General features: G+C 36.0%; 1 protein-coding gene across 2 annotated transcripts; it reads right to left on the bottom strand.

The window, feature by feature from the left end:
- Positions 1–1,765: 1,765 nt before the first annotated feature.
- Sec22 (vesicle-trafficking protein SEC22) lies at positions 1,766–19,428 on the bottom strand. Of its 2 annotated transcripts, none has more exons than XM_083144421.1 (5): positions 19,185–19,428; positions 9,962–10,071; positions 8,917–9,077; positions 6,806–6,952; positions 1,766–2,405 (listed from the first exon to the last, which is right to left on the bottom strand). In XM_083144421.1, the coding sequence occupies exons 1-5, from the start codon at positions 19,266–19,268 to the stop codon at positions 2,257–2,259; spliced, it is 651 nt and encodes a 216-aa protein (XP_083000547.1). In that variant the 5' UTR covers positions 19,269–19,428; the 3' UTR covers positions 1,766–2,256. The 2 variants fall into 2 exon arrangements, with proteins under 2 accessions (XP_083000547.1, XP_083000548.1); XM_083144422.1 differs by having other exon boundaries at positions 19,194–19,427.
- Position 19,429: the final 1 nt, after the last annotated feature.

The following is a 19,429-nucleotide window of genomic DNA, read 5'->3' as shown; positions in this document are numbered from 1 at the left end:
TGTGTAATATCGGAATAATAATTAGTCTTCCACTGTACATACAACTCCATAAATTAAATTATACAGCGCCAACTCATTCACATGAAAATCAACATCAATAAAAGGTGTTTCATGTTATTTGCAAAAATATTTAATGATCTGTTAATATTGGTGTAATTCTGCCAGTTAGCTGGTGTGACAGCATCATTGAAACCAACAGGAAATTAATTTTTTTTTTACACATAATGTACACAATCACTTTTCATTAGCCAGGTCGGTTCTGGAAATCTCCCATCACTCTCATCTTCAGGAACTGCAGAGATGTGTGTGGAACCAGTTTTTATGTATATGGCATGGGAGGAGCCCAGCATTGGTGGCAGATCAACCCAGAGTCATCTCTCCTACGTCCTTGAATATTAGTTGACTAGCCAGGCTGAGTGTTGCTATATAAAAGATGTCCCAACAAGAGTGCCGGATTTGAAATGCGTCATTATATTGTCGTACTTGGGTTGGTGGCACTGTTCTTTTATATGGTTCTGGCCTTATTTGAATGCTGCGGATATAATACTTGTGGTTCCAGCAGGATGGCACTACCTGCTACAACTCCGAGACGACTGCCTTGCTGCACCACAAATTTCCAGACCAGTTCTTTTGTGCAATGGTGACCAGAACTGGCCTATGATGCCATGTGAACAGACACCCTGCGACATCTTCCTCTTGGGTATGTGAAATCGCAGGTTCATGAAAACATTCCTCGAATGAACCCTTCCAGAACTCAAGGATGAAGTTGAATGTGTAATTGGCCAAATCGAGGAGCAAGTCTGTATAAGAGTCATCAGTAATTTCATCGATAGAGTGACTACATGCAGAGCAAGTTGTGGGGCACATATGACAGATACTGTTTTTCATAATTAACTGGCAACATGTACCCTCATGCCATTTCATGAAAATAAAATAATGTTTTCACGTTATTAAATCCTGTGTTCTTGTTGGGACACCCTTTACATAAAAAAAAGTCCCCCCCCCCCCCTACCCAGACACACCGCTTGAAATCCTGAAGATGAGATGACATTAGCTCTTGAAAAGCTTCAAAATTTAAATCTTTTTCAAATCTTAACTGTGTTTGAACACATTATCATGCAGTGCATTATTTCACAAATAATGAAAAGACTGCTAAAAATAATAGTTAACGTCAACTGGGATAATGTATATTGTGGAGGTTAAATCCTGTCAAAGTTCACTGTAAGACTAGTTTCCTGCATTTTCCATTGACCCACTGTTATTTTGTAGAACAATTGTTACAGAATCACTAAAATGGCTTATTTTTACTACTTTCTAGCAGACAGAAGTAAAAGTTAAAAAGAATGCATATTGTATCATGCTAGGTCATTTGACAGAATGTTTCAACAATTCTGTAGACATTCTTTGTATTGGGTTGTACATTCCATATTGAGACTTGCTGCATATTTTTTATTGCAACATCCAACATGGCTAATTCTTATCATTGGTGTGCTTTCGACTTTGCAGGAAACATGCTTTACACACAAATGAATTTCAGTAACATCACAAGGCCTGATAAAAGTGACTAGCAGTAACAGAATTTTCTGCTGTTACTTTAATGCTTCATCTACCATTTTTATCAGGAGTTGTAAGTTTTGCAGTTATAATTACAATGCTAAAATATTTTAAAAATCACGAAACTCGTCCATCCACAAGGACTTTAGCCATGACTATCATTACTCTGAAATGAAGTTACTACAAATCTATCCAAATAATAACATTACAATTTACCAAACATTACCATCACATTTTCAGCTTTATTTGCATTTATCAAAGCATTGGTAACCATTTATAAAGAAACATACCATAGGCCATGGAAGTCAAGAGTTGCATTACATTTAACGACGATCAAATAACATGCACCCTATGCACGTAGTTTTTGGTATGTTCATTTCTTAAAGGTTAGTAACGAAGTAATCATGAAGGGAGAATAAGTGTTAACTTTCCCTTGTTCTTGCGTGAAGGTATCATGATATGTTTTTTACATATTTCTACCAGCACTGAACATGAAAAAAAGGAAAGGAATTTAATATCACTTTCACGTGGCTATTATGCTTCACTGTTCAATATGGGGACAGAACCACCATCACATATTGGTTCGAATGTTGGAAGTTTTGAAACAGCCACTGCTTAGGGGTATACATACATATATATAACATATTCTTTTAACAAACTTGAAACTGTACATAAATACTTGTCAGTCAGTCTTTTAGCTCTTCATAAAACCCAGAAATACAGGACAAATACCATTACCACAACAAACCCTGCAGCTGCTTTAACATATAATGATTTCATATTCAAATAAGTGGCATCCTTTTTATATTTCTGTGATAGCATTGATAAATTTTGGGCCTTGGTGTCCAATTCTGCAAAGTAACAAAAATAAAAACATAAAAATAACTTTAAAGAAAAGTGAAACAATTTAATCATCACTTAATAAATATGATGTGTACTAGAGTAATGCATTTAATTGCACTGTTTTACTTAAGAATTGAAAGAGAATTGTGACTGTAAATATACGAGGTGTGTTCAAAAAAAGACCGAACTTTAGTTGTTCTTGCTTTATTGCTCATGATACACACTTTCAACCACTATACCCTTCAAAGTACTCCCTCCCAGCATCAATACACGGTTGCCATCGCTTCTTCCAATTTTGGAACGCCTGCTGGAACGCACTTTCTTCGATGGCACGCAATACTCTCGTCACATATTCCTGAATTTCCTCGATGGTCTGGAAACGCTGTCCTTTCAAAGTGGTGTTTAGTTTGGAAAAGAGAAAAAAGTCTGCAGGGGGCCAAGTCCGGAGAATAGGGTGCGTGGGGCACAACAGAAGTGCGATTTTTTACCAGATAACTTGTGACAAGGAGCAATGTGTGAGGTGGAGCGTTGTCATGATGCAACATCCACGACTGATTCCCCCACAGTTCAGGCCTCTTCCTACGCACAGCATCTCTCAATCATGTTAGAATTCTCTGGTAGACTTCCTTGTTTACCGTCTGACCAGGTGGTACAAATTCATGGTGCACAACGCCTTTCCAATGAAAAAACACAACCATCATCACCTTGATTTTTGGCAGACTAATCGGCGCTTTCTTTGGTTGAGGAGATCCTTTCCCCACCCATTGCAAAGACTGCCTCTTCTTTGCACATTGTATCCGTAAACCCATGTCTCATATCCTGTTACGATGTTCTTGATAAAGTTTTCATCTGCATTTGCAAGCAGTTCCAGACAGATTTGAACTCGATTTTGCTTCTGGTCATCTGTCAACAAACTCAGAATGAATTTTGCACTGAAGCGATGCATGTCAGGTTTTTCTGTCAGGATTTTATAGCAGGATCCTACACTTATGCCAACTTCTTCAGCAACCTCACGGAGAGTTGAACGACGATTTTCACGAATCACAACACAAACAATCTCAACATTTTGGTCGTCTTGACGTGGAAGGTCGTCCAGCCCTTGAATCTTCGGGAATCGAACTCCTGCCCTCCTTAATGCGCTTAAACCAATCATAGCACATCACAGTCATCCCAGTATGCTTGGTTCAGCATTTGGAATATTTTTGTAAAACTTTTCCCATGTTTTACGCAAAATTTCACACACGCATACTTCATCCAACTCTTTCATTGTTGCTTTGTCACTAATCCGACAAGCTGCTTGTGCACGACTTCACTCAATCGGCTGCTACTCGACAACTAATGCACAGTTCGGTCTCTTTTTTAACAAACCTCATACATAACACATACAGACACATATGGACAAAAATATGGAAACACCTGCGAAGAAAAGGCAGCATGCTGTAGCTAATAAGGTGCAGGACTGCCTTTAGCTTCCAAAACGGCCTGCAGTCTCTGAGGAATGGACAAATACAAGTCCTGGATGGTGGATAATGGCAAAACATGGTCACAATCCTTCTCGGTGTCCTTCTGTCTCTGTCACTCAGTGTACATTTTCGTCCACGCAGGTGTTTATCTGATGACATCTTTCCGGACACACTATTATGTCATCATGGTCTTGGATAGAGTCCCTCTTGATACGCCAAATAACATGGCTACTGTCGTAACAGAGGCGGGCACCAACAATTTGCCCTCTTTGAAACACTGTCAGCTCGGACCTGATTCAGTATCAACTTCACTGCATGCTATCTACAGTGCAACTGTCGACTCCTACCAGTCCGAAAGGGTCCTATCTCACGGCGCAAAACAAAAGAATGTCACAGCACGTCTGATTTCAAGTGGAAAAATTGCATCGATATCACCCGTTCTGATGTCATGGTGTTTCCATATTTTTGTCCATCCCCTGTATCATCACTTTATATTTCAAACAAGTGATACTAATAATTTAAATAAATCCAACCAATAATAATTTTGGAAAGAGAACAGACAAAACATAAACTTCAAATCCAGTACAGTTGTTTTTTTATGTAAACTCACATAACACACAGACATGCTTACAAGCTTACAACTTTGTAATTTTAGTTTTAATTAGTATGATATTTTTATATAATTTCCTAGTATAATCTTGGTACTGTCTAGAGCCTTCATGAGGATGTGGAATAACATTGCAAAACAGCTTGTTAACACTACGGTGGATGGGTTGTGCCAGAGAAGCACGCAACAAGACAAATGAATTGAATTTTCGTTTTTTCCGATAGATGGCAGATAGATACAACTGCGTCACTCAGTGTACCTTTCGTTGAGGTTGCCACGAGTCTCAATTGTTCATAATCGTGGAGTTAGTCCATCAGCTGTCAGTGAGCGGGAAGGCATTGTTCTCGTTATGGGCCTGTCAGACACAACCCGTCCAGTCACGTTAACAAAGATTTCACCCATGTACTGAAGGGTTAACATTACAGTGTTAAAGAACTTTAAAATCATGATTTTCATGTTTCTATAATTATGTATCATTAGTAATACACGTATTTGTTCAAACAAATAGCTATTTCATTTATAAAAGTTTTTATATGTTTTTAATTTAATTAAATTTTTTGGTGCCTGACAGGCACAACCCATCCAGTCACGTAACAACGATTTCACCCGTATACTGAAAGGTTAACATGCAACTATTAACATAACCATAATGTTGGTAACCACGTAGGTACATTATTTGTATTTTTTTCTTGTAGTGACAGCACTGTGAAATGATATAAATACAGGGTGGTGCAAAAAGTACGCATGTTTTTGGAACAAGTGTAACGTCGTTGATTTTCAAGATCCAAACGATTTATTAACAACAAAACCATTCCTAAGAAATGCAGTTTGGATAGAGTGATGATTTAAGTATGGTAGATGATGTCATTGTTGCTGTACACACATCTGGAGCCTCTCCTCAAATTTCGGAGTGCTATGTTGGCATGCTTTGCAATTTTTTGGGTCCACAACTTTGATGCCGAGGGGTCAACATGAGGCCACAGCCCAGCTCACACACCAGGGCTTACGATGGCAGTTTTGCATCAAATGTTTCCTCACCACGTAATCTTGCGTTTCGGCAATGTTTCTTGGCCGCAACGACCCCCCAGATTTGTGTCTGAGACTTCTTTCTGTGGGGGTTACCTCAAGTCGAAAGTCTACATTTGCAAACCTCGTACAGCCGAGCTGAAAGTTGCCATTCGTGAAGAAATTACAGCTGTGCCAGATGAAATGTTGGCAAGGGCAATGAGGAATTTTGAGGAGAGGGTCTGGATGTGTGTACAGCAACAAGGATGTCATCTTTCCGACATCATCTTCCATACTTAAATCATCACCTATCCAAACTGCATTTCTTACCGTTGGTTTTGGTGTTAATAAAACATTTGTATCTTGAAAATTAATGACATTACACTTATTCCAAAAACATGCATTCTTTTTGCACCTCCTTCTATTTGAGGAAAGAAACATGTACAGTGCAACCTCGATTTTACATTTTTCAGGGGGACAAGCTGTAAATACTTCAAATGCAGGAAAATGAATCTGAGAACATAAAATCATGGTGGAATTTTCCAGTGGCATTACAGGGTGACCACTCCAGGAACACGATATAATTCAAGTATAATTCCCATTTTTTCAAGGTGAACTTTCCAAAAATTCAAGGGTACAAGCAGATTTTTTTCTCTATTTCAACCTTATGTATTACCGCCTCTCACCACCCACAAATAAATTAACAACATAAAGGGCCTGTGTGATTCCAATTTATCCAAAAATTCTAATTAAATTAAATTAAATGGTATACATATTTAAATTGTTTAATTTACAGCGTAGAGTTTACGTTTGCCATTTCACATACTCAAGATTCAAAATTCATCTACAAAATCACGTCACAAATGTTATGGTATATACTAATCTATGAAAAATTGTCTACTGAATTTCAAACTCAAATTTAACTACTCAACTTCAAGATATCTTGCAATAATCTTCTGTCTGTCAAGATAGATTGCTCTGCAAAGTACACTAACAAAGTAAACAGATGGAGAGAATTCTGTCTTTTTTCCCCACACACCTGCATTATCTTTCCTCCATAAAAATAAATGCTAAACTGTGCCTCAGAGCACTTGTAAGTACATTTATAAATATATTTCATTAATAAAATCGCAATTTTTCATGTCTACGGAGAAAAATTCAAGCAGACTTCACGCAGAATTCCCAATGAGTAGCCACCCTGCATTAGCTCTCGTAAGCTTGGAAGTTTGTCATGGGTTGAGTTAACATCTCAAGAGAATATTAAAAATAAAAATCACAACTCTATTGTGAGATAACATTCCTCAGTGCGGTAATATTTAATTTACTGACTTACCAGATAATACAGCACCTCTTTGTAGTACATCATCAATATTTTGAACCATTATCCTTTGTACGTCTTGCAGTTCTGTATTTAATGCTGACAAATTTCTTCTTGCTCTTGAATCTGTGAACACCTTTTTTGCTTTCTGAATGTAGGTATCTGGAACAAATCAAAAGAGTACACATAAATGCTTAAACTATGAGTCAACTATGTACATCCACAAGCAAATGAATTTTTTAAAACAATGCAAATATATCCATAACAAACCAGAAAATTCCAATTACTGTTTTAATCTGTTTTCTCCACATTGACATTCATTTCCCTCCCTTGGGGCTCACCCAGGCTCAAATCGATGGGTACCTGCATGCGTAAAGGTGGCCAGAGCATGGTGCTGATCACATCACCTCCAAAATGGCCAAGATAGGTGGCCTACCTCCCACTTCACCTAAATGTGCCTTCATAGCACAGTGCTATATGAACGGAGAACTACTTTTTTTTTAAACCTAATTTTTGTACCTCTGCCAGCAAAGTGAGTGTAATAACCGAAAGATCCAATATGAGGGATGAGCATACTTGAATCTCTGAAGAAATGGATATCATTGCATGGAATAATTGGACATTATCCACTGTCTTCTGATTTTAACTATACTCATTCTAACACTACTAAAACAATAAAATGCTGTCCAGGGCAAAATTTATTGTATAAAAATTACACACTAAAAATGCAACGTTTCCATCCTCTAACAGTCTTCTTCAGATGAAGATTCACAATAAATTCTGGAGGTGATGTGATCAGCACCACACAATAAATTTATTGTGAATCTTCATCTGAAGAAGACCCTGTTAGAGGGTGGAAATGTTATGTTTTTAGTGTATATTTTTTATACAATAAATTTTGCCTTGGTCAGCATTTTAATGTTTTATTAACATGGAAACAAGTCTTAACAGCGTTATCATTTAACACTACATTTTGAGGGACCTCTTCCGGTGAACAAAGTTCTCTTTGCTGGCATAGGAGATCAAACAAACGACAGACCTGTGATTTTATTACAAATCCAGTGTGTTAACAACTGTAATCCTGAATTACCTGAAGAGAAGTGGATAATATTTTGAATATATATATAAGCATGGTTTCTCTATGAATGCTGGCAGTAAATTACAGAAGTCAAAATGCAATTAATATGCAATCAACAAGGAATAGTTAATATTTCATACAAAGAGTTGATTCTCAACAAGGATGAAGACAATCTGAAGCTGATACACTAGTATCCATTTGAACACCAATATGAGCCAATTCTTTCTGGAATCCAGGTATTTCATGGAATTAAAAATAAATACTGCATTATTAATTTTGCAGCAGCAATGTGGAAAATTGAATGCTGCGATTAAATTACAGTTAATGGATTTGATAAATACAATGGCACATCCATGCCTTAAGCAGGGTTTGAACCTGGGGTATCTGGGTTCATAACCGTCGCTGCACTTAAACTTGCAGAATGATTACCAGTGCAAATAATATTACGGTAATTAACGTTAATCGTTACATTTAAAACAAATACAGTACAGGTGCAGGAAATCTCACTACTTCCATCACAATTTTGTTTTCTTCTTTTTCCTTTTTAGATACAAAGTATTTTATACAGCGTGATAAGAGCAATATAACAATATATATAAAAAAGAAACATGCATAAATTAAAGCAACATTAAAACATAAATCAGGGATTCCCAAACTTATTCATTTCACGGCACGCTTAGTGTTTCAAGATTTTTCCGTGGCGCCCAAGTCAGACTGTAGGCCCAATTAACACTTGCAACACTCAGTTAGTGTGGTTAGGTTGCTTGCCTTAAGTTAAAAAATAAACACATTTTATAAAGGGTACTAAATAAGGACAAATTTGGAATAATCATATCATTGATTGAATATATTGGAACATTTCGCGGTGACCCTGTAAGCCAGCCACGACGCTCCAGGGCACCACGGACATAAATAATATTAACATTGAGCATAACAGATTGAGAATTGGGACAGCCTCAGGCTCTGCAGCTTGTTATGCTCACCACTCCACCATGGAGACCGCTTTTAGAACTAAGACAATGGTTATGTGGACATTACAATGACTTACCGAACTCGATGAAGCTGTACGGCCTTGAAACTGTACTAACTCTGCTGCCATACTGGGAATGGAATTCCTGAGCAAGATCTTCCAGATATGAAAATGCTAATCGTTTAGAATAATTTTTTTCACACAATACTAGGTAGCATACGTCATTTTCGATAAAGTAACTGAAAAATAAAAAAGGTGGTGTATGAGTTATTGTGTCCATAATATTCATAACATTTTCAAACATTACATAAGGAATGATGGTGATGTATTATCATCACTTCAGTCCTAAACGAAAACCTTTAACATCATATTCTTGCAGTGAGAAAATCAGATAAAGAAAAATACTCTGATTTAACATTCTTGGACTTTAGAGTTTCCTGCTTATACATTTATCTATCTGATTCAGTAGAGTAAATTTTTCGACGTTGTAAGATCTTTAGACATAGTCCACTGGAAGATGTATATTGTATTCAGGCAAATCTTCATTTTCTTGTTATCTAAGTAAGTTCGAAAGTGAAGGAAAACAGTGGAACATACTGTTTAGTGCTAGGTATCATAATTTTGTGAAAATAAGTCAATTTGATAAAACATTTGACACGTACCAGTAGATTAAAAAATCAATTTGATTGTAAATGTGCTGATGGTATTGAATGGAGTGGGTGAGGATACCACAGTTCATTTGAATCTGTTTTTAATTATTAATTTTATGGAACATGTACCATAAGCATCAAGGGTTCCTACTTGTATTGCCACACGTAATTCCCTGACACTGACTACGTTGTTTTTTGAGAAGGGAGGAGTTTCAACTGATCATAAAGGCATACAACCAATTTCAAGGCTAAAAAATTAGACGCATTCGTAACAATTAGAAAAAATTGCAAATGTTCTTCCTGGTCTATTGGCTATACTGATGATGAAACGCATGCTGAGTATTGTTCCATACACCTGCATCATATGTCATGATCTATGTTTATAATCATGCATTATCTTTTGTAACAGTAACAGGTATGTACAATCAAGTTTAAGGCAAAAAAAACTTACGTGTAACTATGAATATACTTACTGAAATAAATATGGGCCTGTTTCTATTGTGCATCTGGCAGGACTCTGAGCACCTAATTTACGAAACAGCATTTTGGCTTGGTTTTGGTATTCCAATATACTTCTTCCAGACTATAAGAAATATACAATATCAACTTATTAATAAAAATTAGGGGTGGGACAGAATAATCAGTACCCTATCGGTATTAACGTAGGCATATTGGTGAGGATATTAAATTAGGCACCTGGAATGTTCTGAGCCTTTACAGGCCTGGGGCATTTCAGTGTACAGTTAATGAGATAGTTAAGTAAAAATTAGATGTAGTAGCTGTCCAGGAAGTTAGGTGGCCAGGAGAAGGGAATTGTAAAACTAAAAATTATACTTTCTTCTATGGTGGTAATGAAAATCATAATTTTGGAACAGGCTTTTTTATAAATAATAGAATTATCTCGGCTCTTAAAACAGTAGAATTTATTAATGATAGGATATCGTATACAGTTTTACAGGGTAGATGGTGTAAAATAATTTTAATAAACGTACATGCACCAACGGAAGATAAAGATGATAATACTAAAGATGATTTTTATACAGAGTTAGAACAGGTCTTTGATAAATTTTCTCAGTATGATATGAAAATTCTGTTAGGTGACTGTAATGCACAGATTGGCAAAGAAGAGACATTTAAACCCACGATTGGTAAAGAAAGTCTTCATGAATTAAGTAATGATAATGGTATAAGATTGATTACTTTTGCAACCTCAAAGAATTTAATTGTGAAAAGTACCACTTTTAAACATAAAGATATCCATAAATATACCTGGTCTTCTCCAGATGGTAAAACTCATAATCAGATAGATCATATTCTCATTGATAAGAGAAGGCATACTAGTATAATTGACGTTCGTACACATAGAGGTGCTGACTGTGCCAGTGACCATTATTTAGTAATTGCTAAATTAAGAGAAAGACTCTCAGTGTTAAACCATAAGCAACAAAATCTAATAAAAGTTCTAAAATTTGATACAGGAAAGTTTACTGATGAAAGAATTAAGAAAGATTACCAAATTAAACTGTCAAATAGATTTGATATTTTGCAGGATTTAAATGATGATGAAAATATAAATGAAACAAGACGTAAATAAGAATTGGGAGCACATACGTAATGCAATAGAATCAGCAGCTAAAGAAAGTATAGGATACCATAAACCGAGAAAAAGTAAGCCATGGTTTGATAATGAATGTCATAATCTAATAGAAATAAGAAATCAGGCTAAACTTAGGTGGTTAAATAACTCTGATGATACAAATCTAAACAATTATAATAGAATAAAGCGAGAAGTTAACCGCACGTTTAGAAGTAAAAAAAGAGATTACTTGAAAAGCAAAATTAACGAAATTGAAACAAACAGCAAAAATAAAAATATCAGAGATTTATATAAAGGTGTAAATGAGTTTAGAAAGGGGTGGCAACCTAAAGTAAACTTGATAAAAGATAAAGACGGTGATTTTCTAGCTGACCCAAGCGATATTCTAAATAGATGGAAGAACTACTTTAATGACCTTTTAAATGTCCATATAGGAGATAAATCAGAAGTGAATGAAGTACACACAGCAGAACCTTTAGTTCCAGAACCTAACTTGACTGAAGTTAAAGATGCTATTAAAAGGCTAAAGAATAACAAAGCACCTGGCATTGATTTAATACCAGCTGAGTTAATTAAATATGGTGGAAATTCATTAATATGTCAAATTCATAAATTAATTTGTTTAATATGGAATAAAGAAGAAATCCCTCAACAGTGGAAAGAATCCATAATTGTTCCTGTGTTTAAAAAAGGTGATAAAATGAACTGCAATAATTACTGTGGAATTTCTCTACTCTCAACAACATATAAAATATTATCTAACATTATTTTAACAAGACTAACCCCATATGCTAATGAAATTATAAGTGATTATCAATGTGGATTTAAACGTAACAGATCAACTACAGATCAAATTTTTCACATCAGACAGACACTTGAAAAAAAGTGAGAATATAATCAAAATGTCCATCAGCTATTCATTGATTTCAAAAAAGCATATGATTCGGTCAAAAGAGATAAATTATATAATATATTAGTAGAGTTTGGAATACCTAAGAAGCTTGTTAGGATGATAAAAATATGCACCAGTGAAACAGAAAGTAAAATTCGTGTGGGTATTAATATGTCTGACAAATTTACAATTCATGATGGGTCAAAACAAGGAGATGCATTATCTCCATTGCTCTTTAATTTTGCCTTAGAATATGCTGTTAGGAAGGTAAAAGAAACTAAAGAAGGACTAAAATTAAATGGTGTGACTCAGTTGTTAGCATATGCAGATGATGTAGACTTACTGGGGGATGATGTGAATACAATTAAGAATAATGCTAAAATATTTTTCAAAACTGCTAAAGAGATAGGTTTGGAAGTTAACAAAGAGAAAACTAAATATATGCTTACAGGCCGAAACCAAGTGTTAGGAAATAATCAAAATCTAATTATTGATAACAACTCGTTTGAACCAGTTTCCAAATTCAAATACTTAGGAGTAATATTAACAAATGAAAATTCTATTAAAGAGGAAATAAAAAGTAGACTTAATTCAGGAAATGCATGTTACTTCTCTCTTCATAAACTTTTGTCTTCTCGTTTAATATCTAAGAAACTAAAAGTTAAAATATACAAAACCGTAATTTTGTCTGTAGTATTATATGGATGTGAAACTTGGTCCCTTACATTGAAAGAGGAACATAAATTGAGAGTATTTAAAAATAAGATCCTTAGGAAAATCTTTGGACCTAAAAGGGATGGGGAGACAGGTGAGTGGAGAAGGTTACATAATTTAGAACTACATAATTTGTATTCATGTCCAGATATTATTAGAATAATTAAATCAAGAAGACTTAGGTGGGCAGGCCATGTGGCACGAATGGGAGAGGAAAGAGGAGTTTACAGGATTCTTATTGGGAAACCTGATGGTAAGAGACCTGTAGGAAGGCCAAGACGAAGATGGAGGGACAACGTTGAGATGGACCTAAGGGAAATCGGTAGGGATGGAAAAGAGTATATAGATCTTGCTCAAGATAGGGAAAGATGGAAGGCCTGTGTTGCTGCAGCCATGAACCTTCGGGTTTAAGAAGACTAGAGAGTTAGTTTTTTTTAGTTATATTGGTGAGTGGGTTTATTGGGAAAATACCAAAAAATTATGAATCTGGTACGTGCATCTCAAATAGCCTGAGTTTTGTAAAACAAATGTCTAAATACAAAGTTTACTTTTCAAATTCACAGTAAAGAACATTAAATGATCCACTGATGGAACATGTGTGGAGGGGGAGTAGAATATCCTTACTGGTACACAGGTATATTCTTTTTTTGGTATAACACTATAACGAAAACCTATAGAAAATAAACAATCTGTATACCATTCATAGTTTTGCACTTAGTAGGGGTAGAGAGGATCAAGATTAACCAGCAAATGTTATATGTATGCTGTCATCTTAATAGATTTTATGAAATTATACAATTTCTGAATCTCAACAATAATACTGATGTATAAATGAATTTTTTATGCTTGGTGTTGTGTACAAAGTACTGCAGAAGATCTTCAACAGGCATTGTTGATGTAGAGCTATGGTGTATGGTTGATGTGATATTAGTACCATTGTCCTACTCATATAAAAGAGATGATATTCCATGCTTAAAATATAGTGATGGGAGTGCAACAATATCTGTTTCTGTCTGAGACATGTCCCGGTTTATTATTCATAGACCCTGGCAACACAATGTTCACCAGATGTTTCAAGATGAATTGATTGATTGAGTAAGAGTTTTAAGTCCACTTTATCAGGGTGGCTACAAAGAAGCAGAAATGAAATTCCCTGACATTTCCAGGACAATTTTTTTTCCTGACAATTATAAAGTAAGTAAAATAAATCACTACTGATATTCTTGTTTTATTTGTGCCTAATCGGTAGGGATCTTTATTTTTCGTTATTTTTTTCAAAATTGGGGCCTTTCTCCCCCCCCATTCACATTTTCATTTTACTGCATTTCTGGGAATATACCTACATTTATACTTTCATGGTGTTTTTAAAGTACTGTTTCAAATATAAGGTCTCATGGGCTATGCCTCTTTGTGAGAGTTTGATACCTTCGAAGTTATTTTGGGAAAGTTATTTTCAATTTATTAATGGTCATACTTGGCGGCGCACCCACAAATTCTAAATCAATCAATCAATCTCACATGACAGATAATGATATATTTATGGCACCTAAAATTGGCATTAACTTTTTTTTTTTTACTTTTTAGTGTTATATTTTCCAAAATTCGTCTTTATTTTAGTACATTTTCCTGCCAAATATACCAAAACGTACACTTCCATTGTGCTTTTAAACTATCATTTTCAATTGTAGGTCACATTGTCTACATATTTTCGTGACAGTTTGAAATGGTCGAACCAATTTTTAAGGAAGTTATTCTACATTATGTTACGACTCCCCTGTGGCGGTAGGTCAGCACTTAATCCATGTCAAAATCACACCACTTAGCTCGGAATTAAAAATACTTCTCACGCCACAAATACTGATGATGCAGCTCCCGTGTGATGGTACATATGCACTCGATCTCCTGTCAGAACACCACCACTTTGCTCTGTGGTGCAAATTATTCTGATAGAAGTTAAAAAAATCATTGGAAATATGTGATTTAATGTGTATAACAGAATTTTTCCATGTATAACATGCATTTCTATTGGATAAAAATGTTGGAAAACTTGCACGTTCACAAATATGCCACATTTTGTTTCTATAAGCCTAAAAAAATTCAAGAACGTTACATTTCAAGGTATTTTTTCGTTATTTAGCACGGAAACGTCGATTACTGAAGAAAGTGATATGCTTTTAGGACTCAATGATTTGTGTAATTATAACAGGGCATGAAATTTCAAGTTTGAAGTCAGTCGCCGGACTAAAATCTTTGGTCGCCAGTATTTTATATTGATAAATAATAAAAATATGAGCAATTATTAAAAAGTTAGGAATTAATGTTCGTTCTGCACTGAAGTACCACTTATCAATCGCAGCTGCTGGGTCAAACTCTGACAGGGAGGATGGGGGGGGGGGGGTTCCGTTTACGAAAACTCTGAGCAAATCATCCAGTGTCTCGGTCTTCAGAGAGTTCCTGTAAATAGTCTTGAGTCTGTTGTGACAGTTGAAACCTCCCTCACATGAGGCTGTGCTCATTGGTAGAACAGCACAAAATGTCAAAATCTGGAGCAAATTGGGGAATCTTGCTGAACACTCCGCACTGTGGATCGGCACTGTGGATCTTCTCCAGCTTTGAATCAGACGCTGGAGAAGGAAACAAAAGTTTGTATTCTGTCCATTCTGCTGACAGAACATCCATTTTCTCATTATAAAGGCTCGGGTTCAAGTATATGTAGAGCTTCTTTATTTCTTCTATCCCAAACTGAAGAATATTTTCTTTGGGAGGCCAACCCAAGGTGTCGAAAACATGCAGAGATGCAATCGCATCTGTTGACATAGACGGCAATGTTTCTGTGATGTACACCTTCGCATTGTTAATTAAGTTTCCTCTAACAGTCTGAAACTCTTGCACATCCCTGATCTTCCCTGAAATGGATACATGGTCCAAGAAATCTTGTTCGCTTGGTCCAACATTAGATTCCAGGTCAGCCAAAACTGAAATACAGTGTTCAATTCTTATTTTCAGAGATGAAATCAAAAGATTCTTATTTTGTAGTGCCACGCTTAAAGGGTTGAATTTCCTGTAAAAATCCAAAAGGAAGTACAGAAGCTTAACAAATTTAAATTGCTTCAAACTTTTCAGCAAATCCTTAGCTTTAGCGCCATCATTGTCTCTTCTATGGGCCACCTGTTCAAGGTGGGTCACAACAGCTTTCCATGATTGCAAGAGAGCTCTTATTGCACGTTCTTTGCTGGCTAACCACCTAATAGTGTGGATATCACTCAGTTTTAGAATTTCTTCTATAACTTCTGCCGTTTCTCTCAAGAGGTGAAGTCTTGAAGCGTGATTGACACACATTTGAATAAACGAAATTTTAGTCGCCAGCACAAAACTTTTGGTCGCCATTGGCGACCTGGCGACCGGAAATTTCGCGCCATGAATTATAATATGGTGAGTCGTGGTAATTTGAGGCATTTTTTAAAAGTTTGAATTATACAAAACCTACTTTGTGGGCAAAAAGTACAAAAAATGAGAAGTGCCTCAAATTCCCCCAACCCTGGGGTAATTTGGGGCAGGGTATAAAACACTGTATAGAACATTTACTATGGGACCTTTCAAGGAAAAAACAGTCAGAATGTACTCTCTGACATTCCAATGTATAAATAGAACTGAGAAATGTTACTTATTAGCTATCGGTCTCAAAGGTATTTCAGTTTTTTTAAAAAAGTGGTGAAAATTGACACAAATTACTCCAACTCACCCTATTAAAATATTTATTTTTAGTATTTCATTTCATAACATTGGATATTAACTTGACTCAGTGACAGATTAATATCCACCTCTCGCAGGCTTAAACAGACAGGACACAGGGAGGTGTTAATTGCAATACGAATGTTGCAGAAAACTTGTGGTTGGGAGCATGCACTTGTCAAATTTTTATAACGTTCAATGCAGATTTCTGTTTCACCTTTTTGTGATACTATTCAACATATATCTTGATTTGTTGGATTCTTCTTGATATCAAAGAATAGTTCAATGTTGTTGTAAATGCATCATAATTTGTGCAAAACCAGTATTAAGCCGAAGGAAAGAAAGAAAACCTTTGTAGGGATTGCTACATTAAATAAGGTTAAGTGAGCCAAATGAGTAATAAAATTCCAGCAGCAAATTTGCAGTGGTGCAATAGACTGTCTCCGTTTATGCATGTGATTTTTGTTGGATGTTATATATGACAAACGTCGTAAATGACAACAAATGTCATCCTGGAACAACCAAGAAACATCGGATTCAAAAGAGCGCAATGCATGCAATTTTTGTCGGATGTCGCAGAATGACAAATATCGAACTGCTATGTTAGACAAAAATTGCATGCTTAAACAGAGCCAAAAAGTTTGTTCAATGAAATGTGGTACCACAGAAGACAAACTCGGATCTACAATGCTCTGTTTATGCATGGCATTTTCGTCGGATGTTGCAGTCCGAAGACATCTAAAAACAGTCAAATCCATAAGAGTGCCATGCATGCAATTTTTGTCACATGGAGATATCCGACAAAAATCATATGCATCAACTGAGCCTAAAATGTTCATCTGACAAATGCTGTACCATGACAGTCGACAGATTACAGGGTGCCCTTATTTGTTTCAATGTTCGGTACCAGTTAGATAGTGAAAACACATTTAACTCATTTATTTCCGAATTATTTACATTTGTACTTACCTTATATGCATAGTGGAACATTTTTCAACTTGCGATTATGTATTTTGCACTGAAAAAAGCGTAATTTTTCACATTACAAGTATTTATTGGTTGTTGCTATATGGCGGGCAAATCTTGACTCACGTTGTCTATCGTCAGCTGATACGCAGTGTTTCCAAACTTATGAACCGAAAAATGCCATACAAACTATTGACAAAAAGTTTTTAAGCGAAAATTGATCCACAAACCATTAACGGAAGGTTAGGTTAGGTTCAGTTGGGTTAGGCAAACAGAAAATTAAATTGGGGAAAAAAACTGCTCACACGTCATCTTGTAAAACTACCGCGTGGATGCTACACTAAAACTTATTAACCGAAAAATGGTTTTTAGGCTAACATTGATCCATTGATAGGTTCAGTTAGGTTAGGCAAACAGAAAATTAAATTGGAATAAAAAAAACCGCTCACACGTCATCTGCTAAAACTACCTCGTGGTTGCTACACTGACAGGGGGTTACATATTCGAACGCACGGAACATCTGATTCACATAGTCAACGATAATGGTGGCACGAGCTATCGTGCAACGGATATACATTAATGTCGAAAATGACATTATTTAGCACGAATGGAAAAAACACTATTCCCAGTTTCCAAAAGTCCACAGGAACTCAATTCCGTAAGTACTTTCTTGTCATTTCTCCTGTAAATTTGAAGAAATGTGTTTTCACTGTATCTAACTGTTACCCAATGTTCCTTCAGAATGTCCGACAAAATGCCATACTACAACGTCCGACAACTATCAGACAGTGCCACATTGGCATGCTCCCCCCCGCCATCCATTTATTGACAGTCCTGTCCCCTTACTACTCCTATACAGACAAGAAAAAAAATGATAATTCAATGCATTTTCCACGTAATATTTAGAGGTTTATTATTTTTTCTGCCCCTCCGGAAATCTATCTCTCTCTTCTTCCCATCTCTAGTTTCTGGCACTGTAACTGTGTTGTGCATAAAAGAGACCTAAAAGTTGATGTTCAGACTTAGCAACAAGATTTCCTGTTCTCATGTAATGCTTCATAACGACATCACTCAAAGCAAACGCCTGGCACATTCATTCCATCGCATAAAAAAGAGTCAATCATGACAAAATGCCCTGACTTGTTTTGACTTCTTAAAATTCCCTGACTTTTCTCGGTTTTCCAGGTGTGCTGCCACCCTCTTTATGCACAGTAAGGCTAATCGGGACTGGACCTACAGTTTAAAGTGGGATCCGAGCCACTATGTGCCTCCACTGGGTATCAAACCCGGGACCCCTTGATTACAAGGCAACAGTGCTATCACTGCGCCATTGCGGAGACAAGATGAGGAGTGTCATGTGTGCAAGTGTTTGAGGAAAGATCAAGAAATTACGGTGAAGAGCATTTTATAGCTAAGTTAATAGAGTACATTCACACAATGTAACCTGAATCACAGGATTATGTATGAATCGAACCTGCGACGAGTTCATTCAAATGTCGAAGCATTAAGTTATCGGAGAGGTTTAGTCCTCTTACTGACAGCTCAACATTTTGATATACAGTGGATCAAAGTGACGGACATAAGATAATGACTAAAACATTTTATAAATTGCAGAAATGTTATCGATGTTACTTTTACCAGCTCATTGCCTTACATGACACATACTGTATTACATTAATAATACTTTTGTAGTGCAAATGAACAAGTGAATATATGAGTATTTTTTAGCAGAAATCTGATGAAATACATATTAGATATACTAAATCGCTTTCCATAAGTACAAATGATTACACACATTTTTTACCTGCTCGTCTTCCTGGATTGTTGCAGCCAAGGGTAGCCCGTCGGCTACACGGGCAATCATTGTCATAAGAACCATAATGTACTTTCGGTTACTGTAAACAATTTAAATGAATATACTGAATGTGTAACTGTACAGAGCATTCACAGCTAAATTATTTCTTGTGCCAGTAATCGAATGAAAACAATGATGGCGCTAGTTGATGTGGACAAGTCATAGGTGAGTAGTGGGTAGTCTGT

This window comes from Lepisma saccharinum, chromosome 23 (assembly GCF_977018435.1).
Source record: "Lepisma saccharinum chromosome 23, izLepSacc3.1, whole genome shotgun sequence".
NCBI classification, from domain to species: domain Eukaryota; kingdom Metazoa; phylum Arthropoda; class Insecta; order Zygentoma; family Lepismatidae; genus Lepisma; species Lepisma saccharinum.
This window is presented reverse-complemented; position numbering and strand designations above follow the sequence as displayed.

Excerpts from the sequence above, each read along its gene's own strand:
- Sec22 (XM_083144421.1), bottom strand. The coding sequence starts at position 19,268 with ATGGTTCTTATGACAATGATTGCCCGTGTAGCCGACGGGCTACCCTTG. Across the intron at positions 10,072-19,184 it reads AAGACGAGCAGGTAAAAAAT|TCTGGAAGAAGTATATTGGA; the intron begins GTGTGTAATCAT and ends TATTTCTTATAG. Across the intron at positions 9,078-9,961 it reads ACAGGCCCATATTTATTTCA|TTACTTTATCGAAAATGACG; the intron begins GTAAGTATATTC and ends TTTATTTTTCAG.